Source organism: Opisthorchis viverrini (genome assembly GCF_000715545.1).
Source record: "Opisthorchis viverrini unplaced genomic scaffold opera_v5_398, whole genome shotgun sequence".
NCBI lineage: Eukaryota > Metazoa > Platyhelminthes > Trematoda > Opisthorchiida > Opisthorchiidae > Opisthorchis > Opisthorchis viverrini.
The window spans coordinates 349,250-368,384 of record NW_008752057.1 but is presented as its reverse complement, the minus strand read 5'-3'; the positions used below and the strand labels follow the sequence as shown (position 1 = coordinate 368,384).

The window sequence follows — 19,135 nt, the reverse complement described above, 5'->3', positions numbered from 1 at the left end:
TGCAACACCCTTTCTGCTCCTAGCTGCCACGCCATCAGAAGCAGGGATGCCGCCAGGTTGCCCAAGCCTAGAGGGGGTAGTCGAGAGGAGAGGCCGATTCGAACCACGGACCAATGGGTTAGTAAATTCGCGCTCCAACTACCTGGGTCATCTCGCCCCTGCCATTCTTGCAAAGGTCTTTTTATCCGGTAGGCTCGTGTAGCTGTAAAGCATAGGCTGGAGCTGCTACCCAAGAATGCAGGTGGAGTAGGAAAACCCAGAATTTAACAACCACCTAAACTTACTTACATACGCTCGGCGGAAGACACACTAGGACTACGAAAGCGATAAAGCACCTCCGTTTAATCCGCGGGACAATAACCCTCAAAGAGAGAACATCTAGGCTTCTGACATCCAATTACAGCTGATCCATCAAGGCACTTCATAGGGCAAGACACGCGTACCAACTCACCACAGATTTTAAGCCAGTTTAATGATATAAAACAATATATATTCGATACAAAAAGTACAGTAGCCATAAAAGGACAAATGCAGTACGGCCCATACTATGGGTCTATAATGGACATCTTGGAACGATGAAAATAACGCCCATCCTGTGTACAAATATATAGACAATGAACAGAACAGATCAGTCAGAGTCCAACTTGGCCTTCTTCCCTGCGTTGTATTTTGCCATAGCCTAAGAGGAAGGTGACCACAAAATCAGCAACTTACTTTCTCATAACGTTGCTTCTCTACCTGCGCCTGACTCTCATACTTCGACTTGTTTTTGCACGTCTCCCACCGCTTCCCTAGCTCCTTAGCTATCTCACTGACCTTCCAATCGGGATGGTCTGCCTTAACCTTTGGTCGCTCGTCGTTGCAAAACAAGAAGAACGCTGACAGAGCTTTCTTTGGGGCATTAGGATCCTTTTTCCTCTTCCTGCTTTTGCCCTCATCCGCGGGGGGTTCGTAGCTTTGCATTTCCTTCCTATATCTTTCTTTGTCTTTAGCAGCAAGGTCCTCAAACTTCTTCTTTTCTTTTGCTGTGAGATTCTAACGCAACAGTTGAACAAGAGCGACCGACTCACCTTCCACTGTTCAGAGCATTCTTTGGAAAATGTCTTGAAGTCAAGAGTTACGCTTGGATGCTTCTTTTTCTGATCAGCATGCATTGACTGCAAAAACAACGCATATGGGGTCAGCGCTCCTTTGGGCTTCGACTTATCCTTTGCCATGGTATGTGGCAAGCGGTGGACAGAAATACGAAATAAGGCGGACACCGCGAAAACTGATGAAAACCCATGGAACCCAGTAAAACAAAGATCAAGGTGTAATCATAGTAAAGTGAATTAGCAAGCTAACGCTTGTTGCGATATAAGGCGGATATACATTTGACACTGAAAGATAATTTTCATCTCCAAAAACATTTTTTAATTTACGCGGCACATTTGAAAATGTGCGCAAAAATTTCCCGCCACTGTCAACATTCGAGCAGTTGGACATAAAAGACCCGTAAATTTCACCATGTGCAACGACACTGACGTAATTTCGATTTCCGATGGTGCTCAGTACCCCCAGTTCAATGAAAATTGCATATATTCTGTTAAGTACAAATGTGCTCAAACATTATCGATTCGTGGCAAGGTGATTCCCGTACTTTTTTGAACCGTACGCGGTCAGCAGTTTAGTCACTGCGGTGGTGGAACGGGCTGTGCAAAATTTCAATGATTCGTGATTTTTGTGTGACTGGTCCCCAGCGTTTGGTAAGATTTTCGAGCCCGTTGATAAATCGCAGTGATGACAGGGCCAACATGTGATCCGTGCTCCAAACTACAGAAAACAGAGATGGGTTAATTTGAGTGAAGCTGTTGTAACTCCATAAATATTTAGTCTGAACCAGCGTCTGTGTAACCTCAGATTATGAAGCAGAGAGAAGACCCTTTTTGCAAACTTGGTTTCCTAGGTATTGCAGGTGTGGATCAGACGCACTCAGGCAGCGACACGTAGGACGGTTTGGGCAACAAACACTTACATTATGTTGTGCAGTACGACAACCACATTTCCCACATTCACCTGGATTGAAAATCCAGTGATTACCATCACTGTTCACTCAGGACGGTCAGATATGCCTGCGACGCTCCGTGAAATAATATTTGGAGGAGTATTGGGGGACGAAAGATTTCTTGATCAACAAAGGAGAGCGCGTTTTGGCAGAAGTTGTTTGTGCTTTCTACGATCGTTAGGATTTGAATTTTGTGTAAGATTTAGACCCCATTATTGTGTGGGGATCTAGATTCGCCAGCTAATTACTGTGGAACTGTTTTCTCGCGACCCCATATCATTGTTAGATGAAAGATTGCCGACGAGAGTTGTTTTGCGTTATTATTTTTCTTGGTAAGTGGGATGAATTAATATGGGGGCATGTGTGGCCGGATAAATAAAAGCACTCGTTTTGTTTTAGCCACCACCAGTTCTGTCATACGTATATACAACAACACGGGTGTCCCTTGTTATCTACCGTCGTCGTCTTTGGGAGCAACGAGCGCAACCACATTATCTTCACCCTTCGTCCCCCGCCCCGTTGGGGGCTGAAGGGGTTGAGTAAGTTATCAAAATGTCCACTATATGGTTACTTGGACTGCGGAAATCGTTTTTCGCTATCGCCATCATCCCATCGGATAAAGTATCTACAGGCTAAGGGATCTTGCAGGAGTGCCGGTAATTTCTGCACGACAATGTCTTTGGAGCTTTTACTACATTTAGTATTCCGGGGCCATTCAAGTCAGCAACACTCACATTGGTTACGAGACCTTGTTGCAGTTGACTGAGCGACGATCATGTTGCGTTTATTGGCGTTACCATAGCATGTATGGGCGTAGCGGGAAGGGTACTAAGCACAAGCGAGGTGGGCGCATATGTTTATGCCCCAACTATGGAATGCGTGCGATCACTGGAATGCAAGTTACCTTCAGATTGCATAAAATGCTGTCATAGTGGAAAGGAAGAATGAATACACAAACACGAGCTTAGATGCGGTTGAGTACTGGAAATTTGAGATGGACTTGCAAGCCTTCTATCAGTGGTCACGACACGATTTGTTAATGCGACATCTTCCGCCTAAAGCTAGCAGTAGTTCTGCAGAACTGTGTTAGTTCTTGATGGCCCATCTTATCCTACATACTTTCCACCGTATTTCGTTATTGCTTTAATCCTTATGTCTCTTTAATACCCTTAGCGATGAACACCTCTCAGGCAATATACCCTGCTTCCCTAAACGATCAAACGTCGTAATTCATCTGGCCGTCCAGGTAAAGACTAGATCCATTTGGACTCGGTCAACGATAAGTGAGGTTTGATTCCAGTTTGATTCTCCCCCCTTTTACTTGGCTTCTCAGTAACAACCGACTAACTGGAAGCTCAAGGTAAACACCAGGCTTTCGCACTGTCTTCTATCACGAAGATTCCAGCTTCGTTGCGACCATTCACTTTTGACTATGCCTGTTTGTTTTGGCTCGCCATGCCAGCGATCCACTCCAATACGTCCCCGCCCCTTTAGGCGTATTGTTTTCGTTTATACCCTTGATATTCCTTGATATATATAACTGGTTTGATCACCATCCCATACATTAGTCCAGGGAAGGCACCAGTTTTGGAAAGAAACCTGTTATTGTGTCCCTTGAATTGTGTTGTCTCATCCTGGGAACGAGGCCCCCGTTTCCCAATATAACTTCAGCGTTATTTGACGTTGTAGCATCCCGGGCCACAAACTGCTAAGCTCAATAGCTCATTACTGAACAGAATCAAAATAACAATGTTTATTCCCAGCTTGTAGGTGGTGCGCCGTCAGGGGTGAGTATACGTTTACAGTCAGAATGAAGCATGACTGGTGTACTTGAGGGTATTGAAGAATACGCGAAAAAGAGGACAATATCATAAACAGCGGGCAATATCTGATTAAAATAATAATAATAGGTTCGTTTTCCGACTTGAAGGGAGTATGCTGATTGGGGCTTGATCGGGTCCTTGCAGCCTGAACGCAGCAGGCAACAAGACAACGGGGAGGAATGTACAAACAATGGGGCATGATTATTGCATGAAAAGTCATCGCGGTTGCAGGAACCGAGAAAAACCAAGACAGTGGATATGAGGTCCGATTAGTTCAAAGATGAAGCCGGCTGATATGAGTTAAAAGTGAGAAACATTGGTGGCCATGAGTGGCTTTGGGCGGTTGAATAAATGACCAGAGTCACAACAAGCAATGATGGAGATGGAGATGGAATAATTTGAAGTGGAGGCGAATAGAAAGCTTTGTTTCTAGAATAGAGTTTGACCTGAAATTAAGCAGATTAACTGGTGGCACTGCTGTAGGGAAGTGAGTGCATGGTATAGGTTCGACGGAGAGATATCACTAAAAGCACAGGGCAAAACGATCACCGTATACTGAATTGAACTTGTGGAAAAGATGAACCGAAATTGCTGCAGAAAACCAGGTTGGTCAAATTCGAACGAACGTTTAACCGGTTAGAATAAACCCTTCCCAGAGGCTGTTGGAGTCAGATGAAACGTTTGCTTGTAGTTGCAGCTACAGGCTCGTATGGGCATGAGTTTGCGGTGGAGATTCTGAAGAAAGTAGCTGCGGGGGTGCCAACAAACTGGATATGGCAGTGCCGTGCCATCCGTGCACTGACATAAATACCCTTGATATTCCTTGATATATATAACTGGTTTGATCACCATCCCATACATTAGTCCAGGGAAGGCACCAGTTTTGGAAAGAAACCTGTTATTGTGTCCCTTGAATTGTGTTGTCTCATCCTGGGAACGAGGCCCCCGTTTCCCAATATAACTTCAGCGTTATTTGACGTTGTAGCATCCCGGGCCACAAACTGCTAAGCTCAATAGCTCATTACTGAACAGAATCAAAATAACAATGTTTATTCCCAGCTTGTAGGTGGTGCGCCGTCAGGGGTGAGTATACGTTTACAGTCAGAATGAAGCATGACTGGTGTACTTGAGGGTATTGAAGAATACGCGAAAAAGAGGACAATATCATAAACAGCGGGCAATATCTGATTAAAATAATAATAATAGGTTCGTTTTCCGACTTGAAGGGAGTATGCTGATTGGGGCTTGATCGGGTCCTTGCAGCCTGAACGCAGCAGGCAACAAGACAACGGGGAGGAATGTACAAACAATGGGGCATGATTATTGCATGAAAAGTCATCGCGGTTGCAGGAACCGAGAAAAACCAAGACAGTGGATATGAGGTCCGATTAGTTCAAAGATGAAGCCGGCTGATATGAGTTAAAAGTGAGAAACATTGGTGGCCATGAGTGGCTTTGGGCGGTTGAATAAATGACCAGAGTCACAACAAGCAATGATGGAGATGGAGATGGAATAATTTGAAGTGGAGGCGAATAGAAAGCTTTGTTTCTAGAATAGAGTTTGACCTGAAATTAAGCAGATTAACTGGTGGCACTGCTGTAGGGAAGTGAGTGCATGGTATAGGTTCGACGGAGAGATATCACTAAAAGCACAGGGCAAAACGATCACCGTATACTGAATTGAACTTGTGGAAAAGATGAACCGAAATTGCTGCAGAAAACCAGGTTGGTCAAATTCGAACGAACGTTTAACCGGTTAGAATAAACCCTTCCCAGAGGCTGTTGGAGTCAGATGAAACGTTTGCTTGTAGTTGCAGCTACAGGCTCGTATGGGCATGAGTTTGCGGTGGAGATTCTGGAGAAAGTAGCTGCGAGAGTGCCAACAAACTGGATATGGCAGTGCGGTGCCATCAGTGCACTGACATAATTCGGTTTATGGACAGCTCTTTAAAGGTCGTCAAGGATGCCGCAACCGGAGAGGAGAACTTCAACTTGGTCGATTCAGAATATCACAGAATACTACACCGAGTTATTGATCATGACTCCGGAAATTGGGACCCGAGACTCATTGGCTACAATGACTAATGCCTGGTACTATATGCCTCCATAAGCCAGGCCATTCAGGTATGCACAATGCTGGCGGTCGCCATAAATTAGGAGCTTTTTGCAACTGAATCTTAAGATATTCCGGTTGCAGGGAACCCATCGCGACCTGTGTCCAGATTACTCCCCACCTCAGCATTTGAAGCCACATTGGGGATAGAACACCTAGTAGCGCTCGACTGGTTGATACCTGGTTGGGTTACACCTAACAATTGAAATGAATAGCCGCCTTTTAGCCCGTCATCCCCTAGTATACCATCTGCCCAACCTCGCTGAAGACTCAGTTAACCGCAGAACGGCTCCGCCACAACATACTGGGCTCTCCGGTCCTTCCTCCATTAGCCTGTTGAATGACCGTCTGACCCCAATACGTTTCACGCAGAAAAAGTTGATTCCTTGCTTCACCTGTTATGTAGCGCGTGATTTTATCTACTCGTTTGGCTTTCGCTACCGTTGCTCACTGCATTCAGCCGGTGGTCCACAGCCACTTCTTCAAAGGAGCTAGCTACCAACCACCACGTGGCCTTGTGGTTCTATTCGTCCTTCTCCAACAAAAGCTCCATGATACTCATTAAAGGCATCATTCACAGGAGTGATCAGTTTAAGTCTGTCTGTTACGTGGTAGCAGGACACAAAGTTGAGAATCGTTTAGAGTTAGGAGTGAATTCTGCGGGGTCATTAACACGAATCATCTGGAGAACATCCTAAATGACAAAGCGGCTAGAATGATAACGGTCGTTACCTAAAAGAGATAAAGAAGCAAAAATTTCGGTGGTAACTGAAATCAAAAGACATATGCTCACTGTGTGAAACAAAGTCCAACGATCCCGCAAAAATATTTTATTAAAATTACCCGTCCGTTATTTGCAGCTGAAACTGCAGTTCCTTATCTGAGGGACGGCGTAACAGGTTATTTACTTTTATGGCGTCAACGGTAAAACCAGTCCGGTTCCGAAGAGAGGCTAAGGGATTCGCTTGACGCTGTTCTGCAACGGATTCACAGCAGGGAGTCAAAGAAATTCGCCCATCTGCGTAAGGCAATCCAACAATTTTGATAGATCGCTCGGATGGTAAGGACGATTTACGGAACATCTTGTAATCTTCAGTTGAAAACCATATCCGGCTACGCCCCTCAAAATATGTGTACCAAGCGATTAAACTGCGGCGGGATGTTAAGTATTCGGTCAGTTCTATACAGCGCAGGCTCCGTAGTGGGTAGATACACGGTGCCTGTTGAGGCGTCATCTAGATTCCAAAGCTCATACACAAATTTGGACTTCTGGTAAAGGCTCGTTTTGCGCCCCATATAGCTGTCCATTGGCCGAAGCCTGTCAGGATTTGAGGTCTCCGGTTTGTAATTTGGAGTGGTTTCAGCCGACTCGACTCCCAGCCAGGAACTTGCCGACATGATTGCCTCCCTCTTTGACCAGCTCGCACCCGAATATGGTACTCACTAATCCCGAAATTTTCAACTCCGATGTTGCTAATGATCTTCATTTGTCCAAATGGGTGAAAATTTAGGGGACACTTGGAACGTTTCCGGTGCTCATGACCATATAAATTACTCAAAAACTAAAGTATATTTGATTCAATCTTGCAGGGGCTAAGGTTGAAGTTTGAGCGAAACTCGGCAAATTTATCTTTATGAGTGAGCGTATCCAGTTCAGCTCACAGCTACGCGCTACATAATTTCCAGGAAGTCAGAGAAACGCTCCACCGCAAGAAGGGCGGTTGATCCCGATTAATGTCACGGAGTCCGAAAAATCATTGGCGGAGAGAGCTTTCGGTGATTGTTCCTTTCTCAAGGGAGGATCACAAGCCTGTTCTTCAGAGACAGACGAGGAATGGAAGCAATCTATGGTTGCCAAAAAGGGGGGCAAAGAACAAATCGGGTGCCAAGCCATGACCGTCCACTGGTGCTCATTAATCAGGCTAGATAGCACAGGCTAATGTTTGAGATAGTTAGTATTTTGAAATCAGATCACTAAGCTTTTTGGCCATTTGTGCTCCAAAAATTGTATCAAGATGAAATGTATGGTAGAACGCCTGTTATTGGTGTGTGTGTGTGTGTGAGTTTATGAGAGGCAAAGAGGGCACCCAGTGGTCACTGAAAATCCATTGCTAGTTTCAAGATTCGGGTAGCGTCGGTAGGCACTCGAATGGTAAGGAAAAGCACCCCAAGTGATCCAACGTTAAAGAGGGCATTCAGATACCAAGATAGGCGTTCCTAAATTTCTAAGCGCACCGGACTTGCGCTAAGTTACATCTGCTAGGGTTCTTTGATCAACCGGCAGCTGCGAGGAAACAAGCAATAATTGATCATCGGAGGTTTCTATGCATCCGGCATTTATTTTGTGTAGAGCATGGATTGCTATTGATCTTTGCCCGGATATTTTGGAAATGAGCCGTGAGTGTCGTCCTGTGCGACACGCTAGACAGTCTTCCAGCTCACAGGCCTTATGCCATCATGAATGAGCAGCTTTGTGTTACGTGCCCTCAAAATTCGGTATTTGACGGTCTTTTGGGGCGTAGGAAGCCAATAAACTTCTCGTGAAGCCACCTTGAAGCCACGCAGCTACTGGAGAAGCACGATGTATACAAAGCTTTTGTTGATAGAAAATGTAAAAATCCGCTCGAAAAAACTGGGGCACGGAACCACTTTTTCTATAAAAACCATTTCCTTATCGGAGAAGGAGAAAAAAAGCGAATGGAATCCTGGATCTTTAGGTTGGCTGTGCTGAACACCGGCTGCTGATGGCATTATGAAGACGGACTCGGTTGCCGTCCGATGCTCTTGGGTCTTTTCTGTGGTAGTGTGTTTGGTGAAGCATTCCCTGTTTTTCCTTCTCACCCATCAGCAATTCTCACATAGAAGATGGAGATGTTGCTGCCCTCCTAGTCCGGTTGAGGTGCACCCCTATTTTCATGGGCAACCGCCAATTCTATCGCTTGATTAGTTTTCGAAAGCCTATCACTAGGTACCAAGTATTCCTCCACAAAGGGTGGGGAGGTGCCATAATACGTATGTATATGAGTGAGATCGACTTGCAAATAACAGGCATGTGCATTTGCTCCACTTAAGATCAACTTGTTTGGCCGTCGTTCTGTTCAGTGATGCAATAAACTGGCATCCGGGGGCCATAAGAGCATCTTAGGGGCATGTCAATGTTTTCTGAGCAACACGAAGTCTAAATAGAACGATTATGCATAACCGTTCTTTTAGCTAGAAAGATACGGTTGATAGTGCCAGGTTGGAATGTGCATTTCGGCTGGATTTAGTGCATTGTGATGTTTTTCCACAGAGGGTCTCACGGATTGACCCTACAAAAGGATGAATTTTCAAGGTTATTAACGGTTTAGTCGCCTAAATTTGTAACTGCTCAATGGTTCGCCACCAACTTATCAATATAACTGAAGTCTTCCATTCCGTTGTACCAATAAAAATTATCTCTCCAGTTTTGTACTGAAATCTGGCACACACCTTCTGCCCTGGTCGCCTAAAACAGCCTGATCGAAATGTTATTCGTATGTTAATGATATCGCCAAAAGCTTTTTTACTTGATGACGTAGCTCCGTTGCAATGACGCCAAACGTTTCATCGGAATGACCCGAATATCAAGAAATTCATGTCAGCCTCGTTATAAACGACAGTTTCTCTGCTGGAAATGCTTCCCACCATTCCCATAGCCTACTAAGTCGCTGCATCTAGAAAGCATAACTATTTGGAACTATTTCCATCACCCATGAAAAAATTTAAGACGGAAGATGGGCAACCAGTGTAGGCAATGTAGACATTGTCGCTTCAGTTCCTTGCTTCAAATATCGTCTTCCAAACTTCAAAAGAATTCATACGAATTGCTGCTAAATATTTGATAAAAATTTTGAACAAGTGTTGAAGGCCCAAAAATTTATCCGGTAAGCCCAGTCAAAACAATTCAGCGTTCTCTTGCGATGCGGACACCGCCAATGCTAACTGATCACTGCCCAATCAATTTTGTTAAAGGTACGGGAAAAGTCTCAGCTTATCGCTTCGGACCCTAAAGGTATTTTTCTTGAACTTACCAACAACCATGTTTACATTGTATGTATTGGCCAATTAAAGCGGGTAAGAACCTGTACCAAACAGTAGCTGAGGCATGTGCTACGACGCCCTGGGACCCGCCGAAGACAACTGGCGTTGGGCGAATACCAAAATATGATTGCGTGTTTACTCCATATGTTTGACTAACCAGGGTTCACTATGGTGGCACTGACCAGTAGCCTGGTTGTTCGACCAATCACATGCGGGTGAGTTTGATGTTCCATAGTTTGGCCGCAAGATACGAACAGGTTTTGGCTTGAGTTTTGCTTGCGATTTATTAACGTAGGTGTAGATCTCTTTGTAGTAGCAACATAGATTCGCACTTCATTTCTGTTTAGCCTAATGCGCAGAAATAATGCAAAGGCTGAGCTTTTTATGGAGCATTTGGTAACTGAGACCAGGTGGGTTCAATGGCATCTAAAGACAAATTTTCCCGGGCATGAGGCATGACCAGCGCATTGCTGCGAAGGCAAGTTCATTGAGCGGTCGTGGCACTACTTTGAGAAGAATTTTACAGGTGATCAGCCTGGTTTCCTGCTGCCATTTCGGCTTGCCCCTCCCACTAGTTCAAATCCGTACACAGTGTTCGGTCGGCCCTATGTTAAAGCAACGTGTCCCCATCCAACTTACCCCTTACACCTGACTTCCCTACAGCAGTGAAACCAGTGAGTCTTCTTAATTTCAGATTACGCCATATTTTGAGATAAAACTTGCCATGTTCCCCAAAGTCGATTTTTTTCGTCTCCGTCTCCAATTTTGCTCGGTGTGACTCCGGCCATTTACCAAACCGCCCAAGGTCACTCATGGCCAGCGATGGTTTTCAGTTTTAGTTCGGGTCAGCAGGCTAGTCCTTTGAGTTATTCGTACCTCACGCCCACTGTTTTCCACAAGCTAGGAAAGAAGCCCTATATTACTATTTAATCGAGCACTTCCAACCGTTTGTGACATCGTCCCCTTTTCGCACAATCCCCACTACCTGCGAACCCCCCAGTCATGCTTCATTCTGACTCTAAACACATGATCATGCCAGACTGTATGCCACCCACAAGTTGGGAATAAACATCTATATTATTATTATGGTTGTTGATAGGGCACTCTCGTAAGTGCTGGCAGGTGTCAATGACATTAGAGTCGTTCCGGTCCAAGTTTGCGTGTGGTAAATCCCAGTTATTTTTCGGCCACATGGAGCAAGCACAATTTTCTCAGTGTACTCCGAAGCAGTATTACTGAATATGGCCATACAACTAATAAAGGCACTGTGATAGTCAGCTTGGGCTTTTACCCAAGGGGATCGGGTCATCCTAATAAGTACCGAAATCGCAAGGATCCCTCAGCTTCATATCAGTGACTCATCGAAACACAACTGGGGTTGTCTTGACATCAGATGGCAGTCGTGCATAATGTAATAGGCTGTCGTGCGTGTTAATGACACAAAGTTCTATGGATTCCTTTACGACTTCGACCTGCAGATGTATCCCAGCCATACCGTTCTTTTCAAAGCCTGTTTCAGTTCGGCGAAAGGCCGCCTGGAACAGGCGAGGAGCTTGAACACATATCCAATTGTGTTTCGAACTGAAACCTGCCTGGATGTTGTTGATACGTAACGTCAGAATTTTCCATTGTCAAGCACGGTGGAACTTCAAAATTTCTTTGCCGAGTAGGAACGCTGCTTGTGGGCTACACAGCAGCCTCGCGTTGACTGCGGCCTCTCGGGTCAAAATACATCTTTCTCGTGGCCCGGGCGACTGCATCTGGCATACTTGTGACCAGCGATCTGCTGTTCATTTTATGGTAGGGAGTTCATTGTTGATAAAAACAGGTCGCAGATTGATCACACCCGTTTTGCGCTCCAATCTAAAGAGGCAGTGACATTCGGCGGTAGGCCTCTACACCGTCTTGGCATCCTTTTCAGTTACGTGAAGCACCCGGGTTCAGACGTCTGCATCTTGGTACGACTGGACAACTTTGAGGCATTCGGACCTCTTGCCCATCAGCCTAGCACGAAGTACTCGCATCCTTGGCTGCGTGCAGTCTTCCTGACCGGTTCGAAACAATAGCTGCGCCTACTACCATACGGCTGCCTCAGAGTTTCATCACAACTGGGGTCACAGTCATCCTTGAGGAATCGGAGTATTTCTACTGTTTACACTCTTCCTTGCCGAGTTTTCATGAAAAAAGACTGGTCTTTCATCCGCCATTAGGCCTAGAAAAATAAGTTTTAGGCGTGCTACCTCATTTTTTGGACCAGATGTCAAGAATGCGGTCGGAAGAAGGACATAAATATACGTCAGCTGAAGAAACACAAGACTCACTCACAGCGGCTGCGGGTGCATGCAGTCGATTCTCCGCCAGTGATACAATGAATTTTATTTGAGTTTCGTCGGAGCCGACCAAATTCCATAGACTCTGAAAGTTTGGCAATTGAAGTAACAATCACGTTTCACCTTAATTACCGCCCTAATCTTCCCAAGTTAGCGTATTCAGCAGAAGAGCCATCAGGCTATCGGACCACCAAAAGCTTAAAAAAGAATAAGGCAACCTAAACGCAGTGCATCGCATTGGGGTTGCATGGAACGATACATTCTAAAAATTCGGACGGCTTTTGGAAGCTCCTACACGTAAGACGGTTTTGAAACACTTTTCATCTATCGGGACCATTTTCGATGGATCAGAGCTCACACAAATGCTGGACCGGTAAGTGGTGTGTGTTTTAACCAGTAATGCACGAGATTGACATACTGAACATTGCAGCGCCTGACAGCGAGCGGAAAGGCATTTCGCGTGCAAGAATCATCCTGACACAGTGAAAACCGTGGACAGACTTTAAGGATTCGCTGCCTGCTACCCACAAAATAGCTCTGATTCAGCTCTCTGAACATCAGCAGTCATGACTATCGTCTGTTGACCGTTCTTTCCATTCACAGCGATGACTCGGTGACGGCCGAACCATCCTCTTTTACTCTCATTCGCGCAATAGATAGGCTCGGAAGACATTCGCCGTTCTACGGATGATATGGCGCCTCTCCCGTTTTGCTTTCATGGGCTTCCAACTACACTATGGGGCTTACGTCGGACCGCTTCTTGTAAATGCCAACCAAACTGTCCCTGAGGAGGTAACCCGCATTGAGCGTGTCCAACGAGCTACCGCGAAATTGGTTGCTTTATGGGGCTTCGTCGGACCGCTTCTTGTAAATGCCAACCAAACTGTCCCTGAGGAGGTAACCCGCATTGAGCGTGTCCAACGAGCTACCGCGAAATTGGTTGCTTCCCCTAAAAACATGGACTGTAAAATGCGTCTTGATGTGCTTGATCCATTTCCCCTGAAGGATAGTCGTCCGAGGAGAAATAATGCTTACTTATGCCCCAGCTAAACAAGGTTCGGCACACAGCTTTGTCACCGGTGGTCAACAAAACACAGTGGGGACATGGAAAAAAGCACTTCGAGCACGGAGCGCAGAATTTAATCAGGCAACATGTTACCTCATTTTGGGTATTTTCTGCGTGGATTAACCTTCCTCTCACGGTCGTCCACGTTACATCCAGTTCGAAGCACTAGTAGACGCCAGTTATGCAAATCATTGCGTTGAAAAGCTCACTCCTATGTGCTGAAAACTTAAGAGGAGTGCCACACTCTTTTCCGCTCGTAGCTTTATGGTGAATGGCAGTCTCTGAACGACGAGAACAAAACCAACCAGTCAAACTTGGGTGAAGGCCTCAAGCCTGTGTATCAATCCGTGAATCTATGGGTCGAACTTCAAACACGGGTGGACACGACGTTATGAAAACAGGCGTGCGATTCACGCGCGAGCCAACTTTCTGGTTGACTAGTTGGGTGCAAGGCGGAAGGCGCGCACATTCAAATTGCATTCTCCTACAAGCCATTTGAAGGACGAGGTAACGATGAAAGCACAAAAAGCCAGAAAAGATGGATTTTCGAAGGAAAAAAGTTTCGAACAATTTGGAGAATTTATTCCAAGCGATGGTTGCGTAATCCAAGTGGAATTCGTAGAACGTGACGCTTATGTAGTGAATGCGTTTGTTTAACATTCCAAAAGATATCCATGTGTCTTGAAACACCCTCCATCATTCCATCTTGGTTCACACAAACTTTTCATGACTACCCACACCTCTTCATTAAGAGGTTGACAAGAATTGAGCGTTTCTTTTTTACATGTCTCAAAGCGAACCTATCTACATATCCACGGCGCTTAGCGCCCGGACTTTCGATTGCGTCCATCGTAATCAACCATATTTTAACCTTGGCCCGCGCGGTACGTTCGAAATCGGTTTCGTTTTTCCCTCGTGCAAATTCGTGAAAATTTTTTTTCGTTGTTCAATCTATTCACAGAGTACACACGAGTAATTGTTGAATTTTATTACTCTAACAAAACATTTGAGTGATAACCCTTTATATTTTGCGCACACCTATTTTACATCTAGTCCGAAACATGACGTCAATCCATACCGATTGCCCTCCGTATCAATCCGTGAATCCGTGAATCCGTGAATCCGTGAATCCGTGAATCCGTGAATCCGTGAATCCGTGAATCCGTGAATCCGTGAATCCGTGAATCCGTGAATCCGTGAATCCGTGAATCCGTGAATCCGTGAATCCGTGAATCCGTGAATCCGTGAATCCGTGAATCCGTGAAGTGCTTCCTATAACCTCTCGACTGAGCAGTGCTACACCCTTTTTTCACTTGTGCCTTTCAGGTGAACGACAGCCACTGACCGACAAGAACAAAACCGACCCGGGAAACTTGGGCAAAAGCCTCGATCCTGTGTATCATTCCGTGAATCCGTGAATTAATGCCCTAGATGATTGCTAGAAAAGCTGCAGTATTCTGTGAAGAAACGCTCCAACGAGGAAATTCGATCGGTGGTCCGAACTCAAGCCGTGAAACCGCCCGCCCCACCAGGCCATCCAGCTTCGGAATACCGTTGATGGAAACTACTGTTTGGCAGCTAAGCCTGTTTGGACCACTGGTATGTTCGGGTATACCTTGTGCACCAATAGACTCCAACGGATTCAGCCACAGACACAAGAAAGACAAGCAATGAAGACACACTCCGAAAGAAATCGCAGTAAGAGATAAAGTGTGTATGAGCCATAATCCGTGGGCGAGTGATCTAGGCAAGGCTGGATCCCTTATAAACAAGAGTAAGTTGAAACCAAGCCTGGAAACGGTAAGGCTCTGGACAGCAGCGGATGCTTGTGAGTCGTAATTTTAGAGCAGGTACCGCCATGAATGGCCTTCTGAGGACAAAAGAACAGGCCGGCTCAAGCGTAGGTCCACCAAATTCACGGATGACGTTGGTGTGCCGGAATAAGATGGGAGCGAGGAACGAAGGGTGAACCATTCACGGTCATTCATATCTCGTTCCATTTCGCGGTTTCTCACACTATCTTGAGCGAACGGCAGGGTCATTAACAGACCGATGATTGTGAACCCCAACGAGATGGGGATAGGTGAGATTTCGTAAACCATAAATATCTCATCTGAGGAAAGCTGTGTCCCCACTCGTCGGTTTAAAATATGTAACCTGTTTGCTAGTTAGTTTGACGCCCGCTTTGGTTTGTTCTTTCATCAATACCTGTTTTCTAGTCGTTGTTGATATTACTCGCGCTACCCGTCTTACTTCTGTGAACAAAATTTATCCTCATTTCAATATGGAATCACTCTGAGCAAGTTGATGACAAAGCTGAGCCGTCTGACAGCGAATCGTCGGGGCCCACGGGTTTGTGTTTCAACCCTCGAGAAGGCTTTTTTCCTCGAGTATCCGGATCGCTCCCATCTTCTTGTCGGTAAAGAACCGTGAAAATAGACATCATAGTCAAATTTAGCTTTTGGTTCGTAATAGGTACCAAGTGACAATTCCACTTGGTGGTTGAAGTTACCCTGATACAGTAACATCCGTGCAAGATATTGGGCGTTTCGCTTGCGGAATAGCGCAACCAACTAGGTATAACCACCGGATTTCGAGCAACGCTCTGAAATTACTCGAAACTTGGACACATTCCTCCAGGTCGTGAATACGAGACAACCTGGTGAACTTTCAGATATAGGTAAAAATGGAGCATATGCGCATGGGTTCAGAAAGCTAAGTAGATGGGAGAAAAGACAAACCATGGGGAGGTGCGCAGAATATTCTAGCTTTTCAGGACAACAGGCCAAAAAAGGCCTCCGGAAACCGAAACAGTCGCTGGAGACGCTGCCAAGCAGTGGTCGTTGGACTGGCACCTTTCTCTGAATGACGAAAAGTGCGTCTGTATGTCGTTTGAAGGAGACAGCGAATGATTGTGTTATGCATGGTGAGAAAGGATCAGAAAACATCATGAGGATAGATGCCAAAAAGGATTTGGGCCTCTGGGTCCCCTCAAACTTGTCCTTCTCACTGCACCATGAGAAGTCGGCCCAAAAGGCATTCACCATTTTACGGATGATCCGACGCACCTTCTCCCGTATTACTCGCATGGACCTCCAAATATTCTATGGGGCCTACGTCAGACCGCTCCTGGAATACGCCAACCCAGTTGTCCACTCAGGATGCACGAAAGACGTCACCCTCATTGATCGTGTCCAGCGAGCCGCCACGAGAATGGTTGTCGGCCTCAAATCCGTGGACTACGAAACGCATCTCGCCATGCTCGATATCTTTCGCCCTGGGGTACCGTCGCCTCCGAGGGGACCTAATTCTTACTTATACCCTGTTTGAACAAAGCTTGGCAAACAGGTTTTTACCGTTTAGCCAGCAAACACTGGTAGGATATAGTAAGAAAAATTTCAAGCTCAGATTCATTCATTCATTCATTCATTCATTCTCATTTCGGGTAGTAGGTGCGTGGAATGACCTTCCTCCGACGGTTGTCCATGCCCCTTCTAGAACCCAGTTTAAAGCACTATTAGACACTTTTTTATGCGAATCATCACGCTGGGGAGCATAGTGCCCTGCGCTGAGAACATAAAGAGCAGTGCTACAACCTTTTTCCACTTGTGCCTTTCAGGTAAACGACAGCCACTGATCGACAAGAACAAAAGCGACCAGGGAAACTTGGGCAATAGTCTCTATCCTGTGCATCAATCCGTGAACCCGTGATAAAAAGGATGGTGGAAGGTTGGAAAAAGGAGAACGCCTGAGTCGTTGGTTTGAACAGTCAGTAACAATTCAGGTGGCAATCTGCAGCCGCTTGGTCGGATGCTGTCCGGAAGCCAGCCATTTCTAATAATTGAATAGCACGTCAATTGGACAGATGTGTCACGTGAGGGCTCCAGACCAAGCGAGGGCACGCCCTGATTGGTCAGAGCTCCAGCCATTCTGGATTGAGCATCTTTAGTTCGACGTTTCTCGCCCCCTCCCGTAGATTCTGGCACGACCTTGTGGGATATTCTGTGATTACTGTGTAAATACAGTTGCACTAATCTTCCTTAATCTACACGAAGGGCTCTCTAAAGCTACCGTGCTTTTCGATATAAGATAGCAGACGGAACAAGAATCGATGGACCGACACAGTTGCACGACCGTTCGGCAAGTCACAACAGATGGCTGGCCCACAACGTAATGAACTTGGAACCTCCGACTTCCTCGTAATTTAGTGTTACGGTTCGGTCACGCAGCGAGCAAACAATATGATAATGCGGATTGTGGCAATACTCTATCCCCAGCTATGTTGCTTGATACAGACTCCTAGCACGGCGAATAGTAAGAAGACGAGAACCTCGGACACAATCACGCTGGGGAGCATAGTGCCCTGCGCTGAGAACATAAAGAGCAGTGCTACAACCTTTTTCCACTTGTGCCTTTCAGGTAAACGACAGCCACTGATCGACAAGAACAAAAGCGACCAGGGAAACTTGGGCAATAGTCTCTATCCTGTGCATCAATCCGTGAACCCGTGATAAAAAGGATGGTGGAAGGTTGGAAAAAGGAGAACGCCTGAGTCGTTGGTTTGAACAGTCAGTAACAATTCAGGTGGCAATCTGCAGCCGCTTGGTCGGATGCTGTCCGGAAGCCAGCCATTTCTAATAATTGAATAGCACGTCAATTGGACAGATGTGTCACGTGAGGGCTCCAGACCAAGCGAGGGCACGCCCTGATTGGTCAGAGCTCCAGCCATTCTGGATTGAGCATCTTTAGTTCGACGTTTCTCGCCCCCTCCCGTAGATTCTGGCACGACCTTGTGGGATATTCTGTGATTACTGTGTAAATACAGTTGCACTAATCTTCCTTAATCTACACGAAGGGCTCACTAAAGCTACCGTGCTTTTCGATATAGGATAGCAGACGGAACAAGAATCCATGGACCGACACAGTTGCACGACCGTTCGGCAAGTCACAACAGATGGCTGGCCCACAACGTAATGAACTTGGAACCTCCGACTTCCTCGTAATTTAGAGAGGGTGTTTTATCCTTCAAGCGTCACCATGCTGCAGGAAGCAGACGATATCGCCCCAGAGACCCCTTTGGAGCCTTGGACTCAAACCCGGCACACAACTATTAAGTCTGCTGACCACCCTGGCCACTCAACTTTCAGCTCCTCACCCTCGGAGGCGGCGCAGACGGTGTTGAAATGCTTGTCCACAAACTGCCTCAGCCTTTTCAACAAGCTCGGCGACGTTAAACAGTCGCTTGTCTTGAACAGCCGTCCATAATCGCACTCACAGAGACTTGGCTCACACCAGATGTCTCTGACACGGAGATCTCGATAGACGGTTACTCTATTTTTCGAGCCGACTAAAAACAAGGGATGGCTGGTGGGGCTGCTCCGTACTTACATGCGGCCATACCAATCCCGATTGTCCTCTCTGACACCACCCATGCACCCTTTTGCGATGCACTGTGGGTCCAAATCCCGCATCTCCTACTGGTAGGTGACTTCAACGCCCCAAAGGCCTCCTGGATGGAGCTCCAGCGCGTCAAATCAGGCGGAATTTTTGCAGCGGCGCTGTTTGAAGTCGTTCAACAGAGCGCTTGGACTCGACACGCCATTGCACCCACCAGATACCGCGCGGACCAACTACCATCCCTCCTGGATTTGGTCATCACCAACGAAAGACACTTCGTTGATCAGGTAACAATTAGCGC

General features: G+C 46.2%; 3 protein-coding genes across 3 annotated transcripts in view; 1 reads left to right on the top strand and 2 right to left on the bottom strand.

Moving 5' to 3' along the window:
* Nucleotides 1-628: 628 nt before the first annotated feature.
* Nucleotides 629-1,217, bottom strand: T265_10726 (hypothetical protein; the record flags this gene model as incomplete). Its single annotated transcript, XM_009177186.1, has 3 exons — nt 629-679; nt 715-1,035; nt 1,071-1,217. 3 exons carry the CDS (start codon nt 1,215-1,217, stop codon nt 629-631), a joined length of 519 nt encoding a protein of 172 aa, XP_009175450.1.
* Nucleotides 1,218-7,101: 5,884 nt separating this feature from the next.
* T265_10725 (hypothetical protein) lies at nt 7,102-7,377 on the bottom strand (the record flags this gene model as incomplete). Its single annotated transcript, XM_009177185.1, has 1 exon — nt 7,102-7,377. One exon carries the CDS (start codon nt 7,375-7,377, stop codon nt 7,102-7,104), a length of 276 nt encoding a protein of 91 aa, XP_009175449.1.
* Nucleotides 7,378-18,797: 11,420 nt separating this feature from the next.
* The window catches only part of T265_10724 (hypothetical protein), a gene marked incomplete at both ends in the record, with an annotated part of 17,041 nt that continues 16,703 nt past the window's right edge, over nt 18,798-19,135 (top strand). Inside the window, one exon of the mRNA XM_009177184.1 lies at nt 18,798-19,121. Coding sequence (XP_009175448.1) covers nt 18,798-19,121 — 324 coding nt within the window. The remainder of the gene's footprint in view (nt 19,122-19,135) is intronic.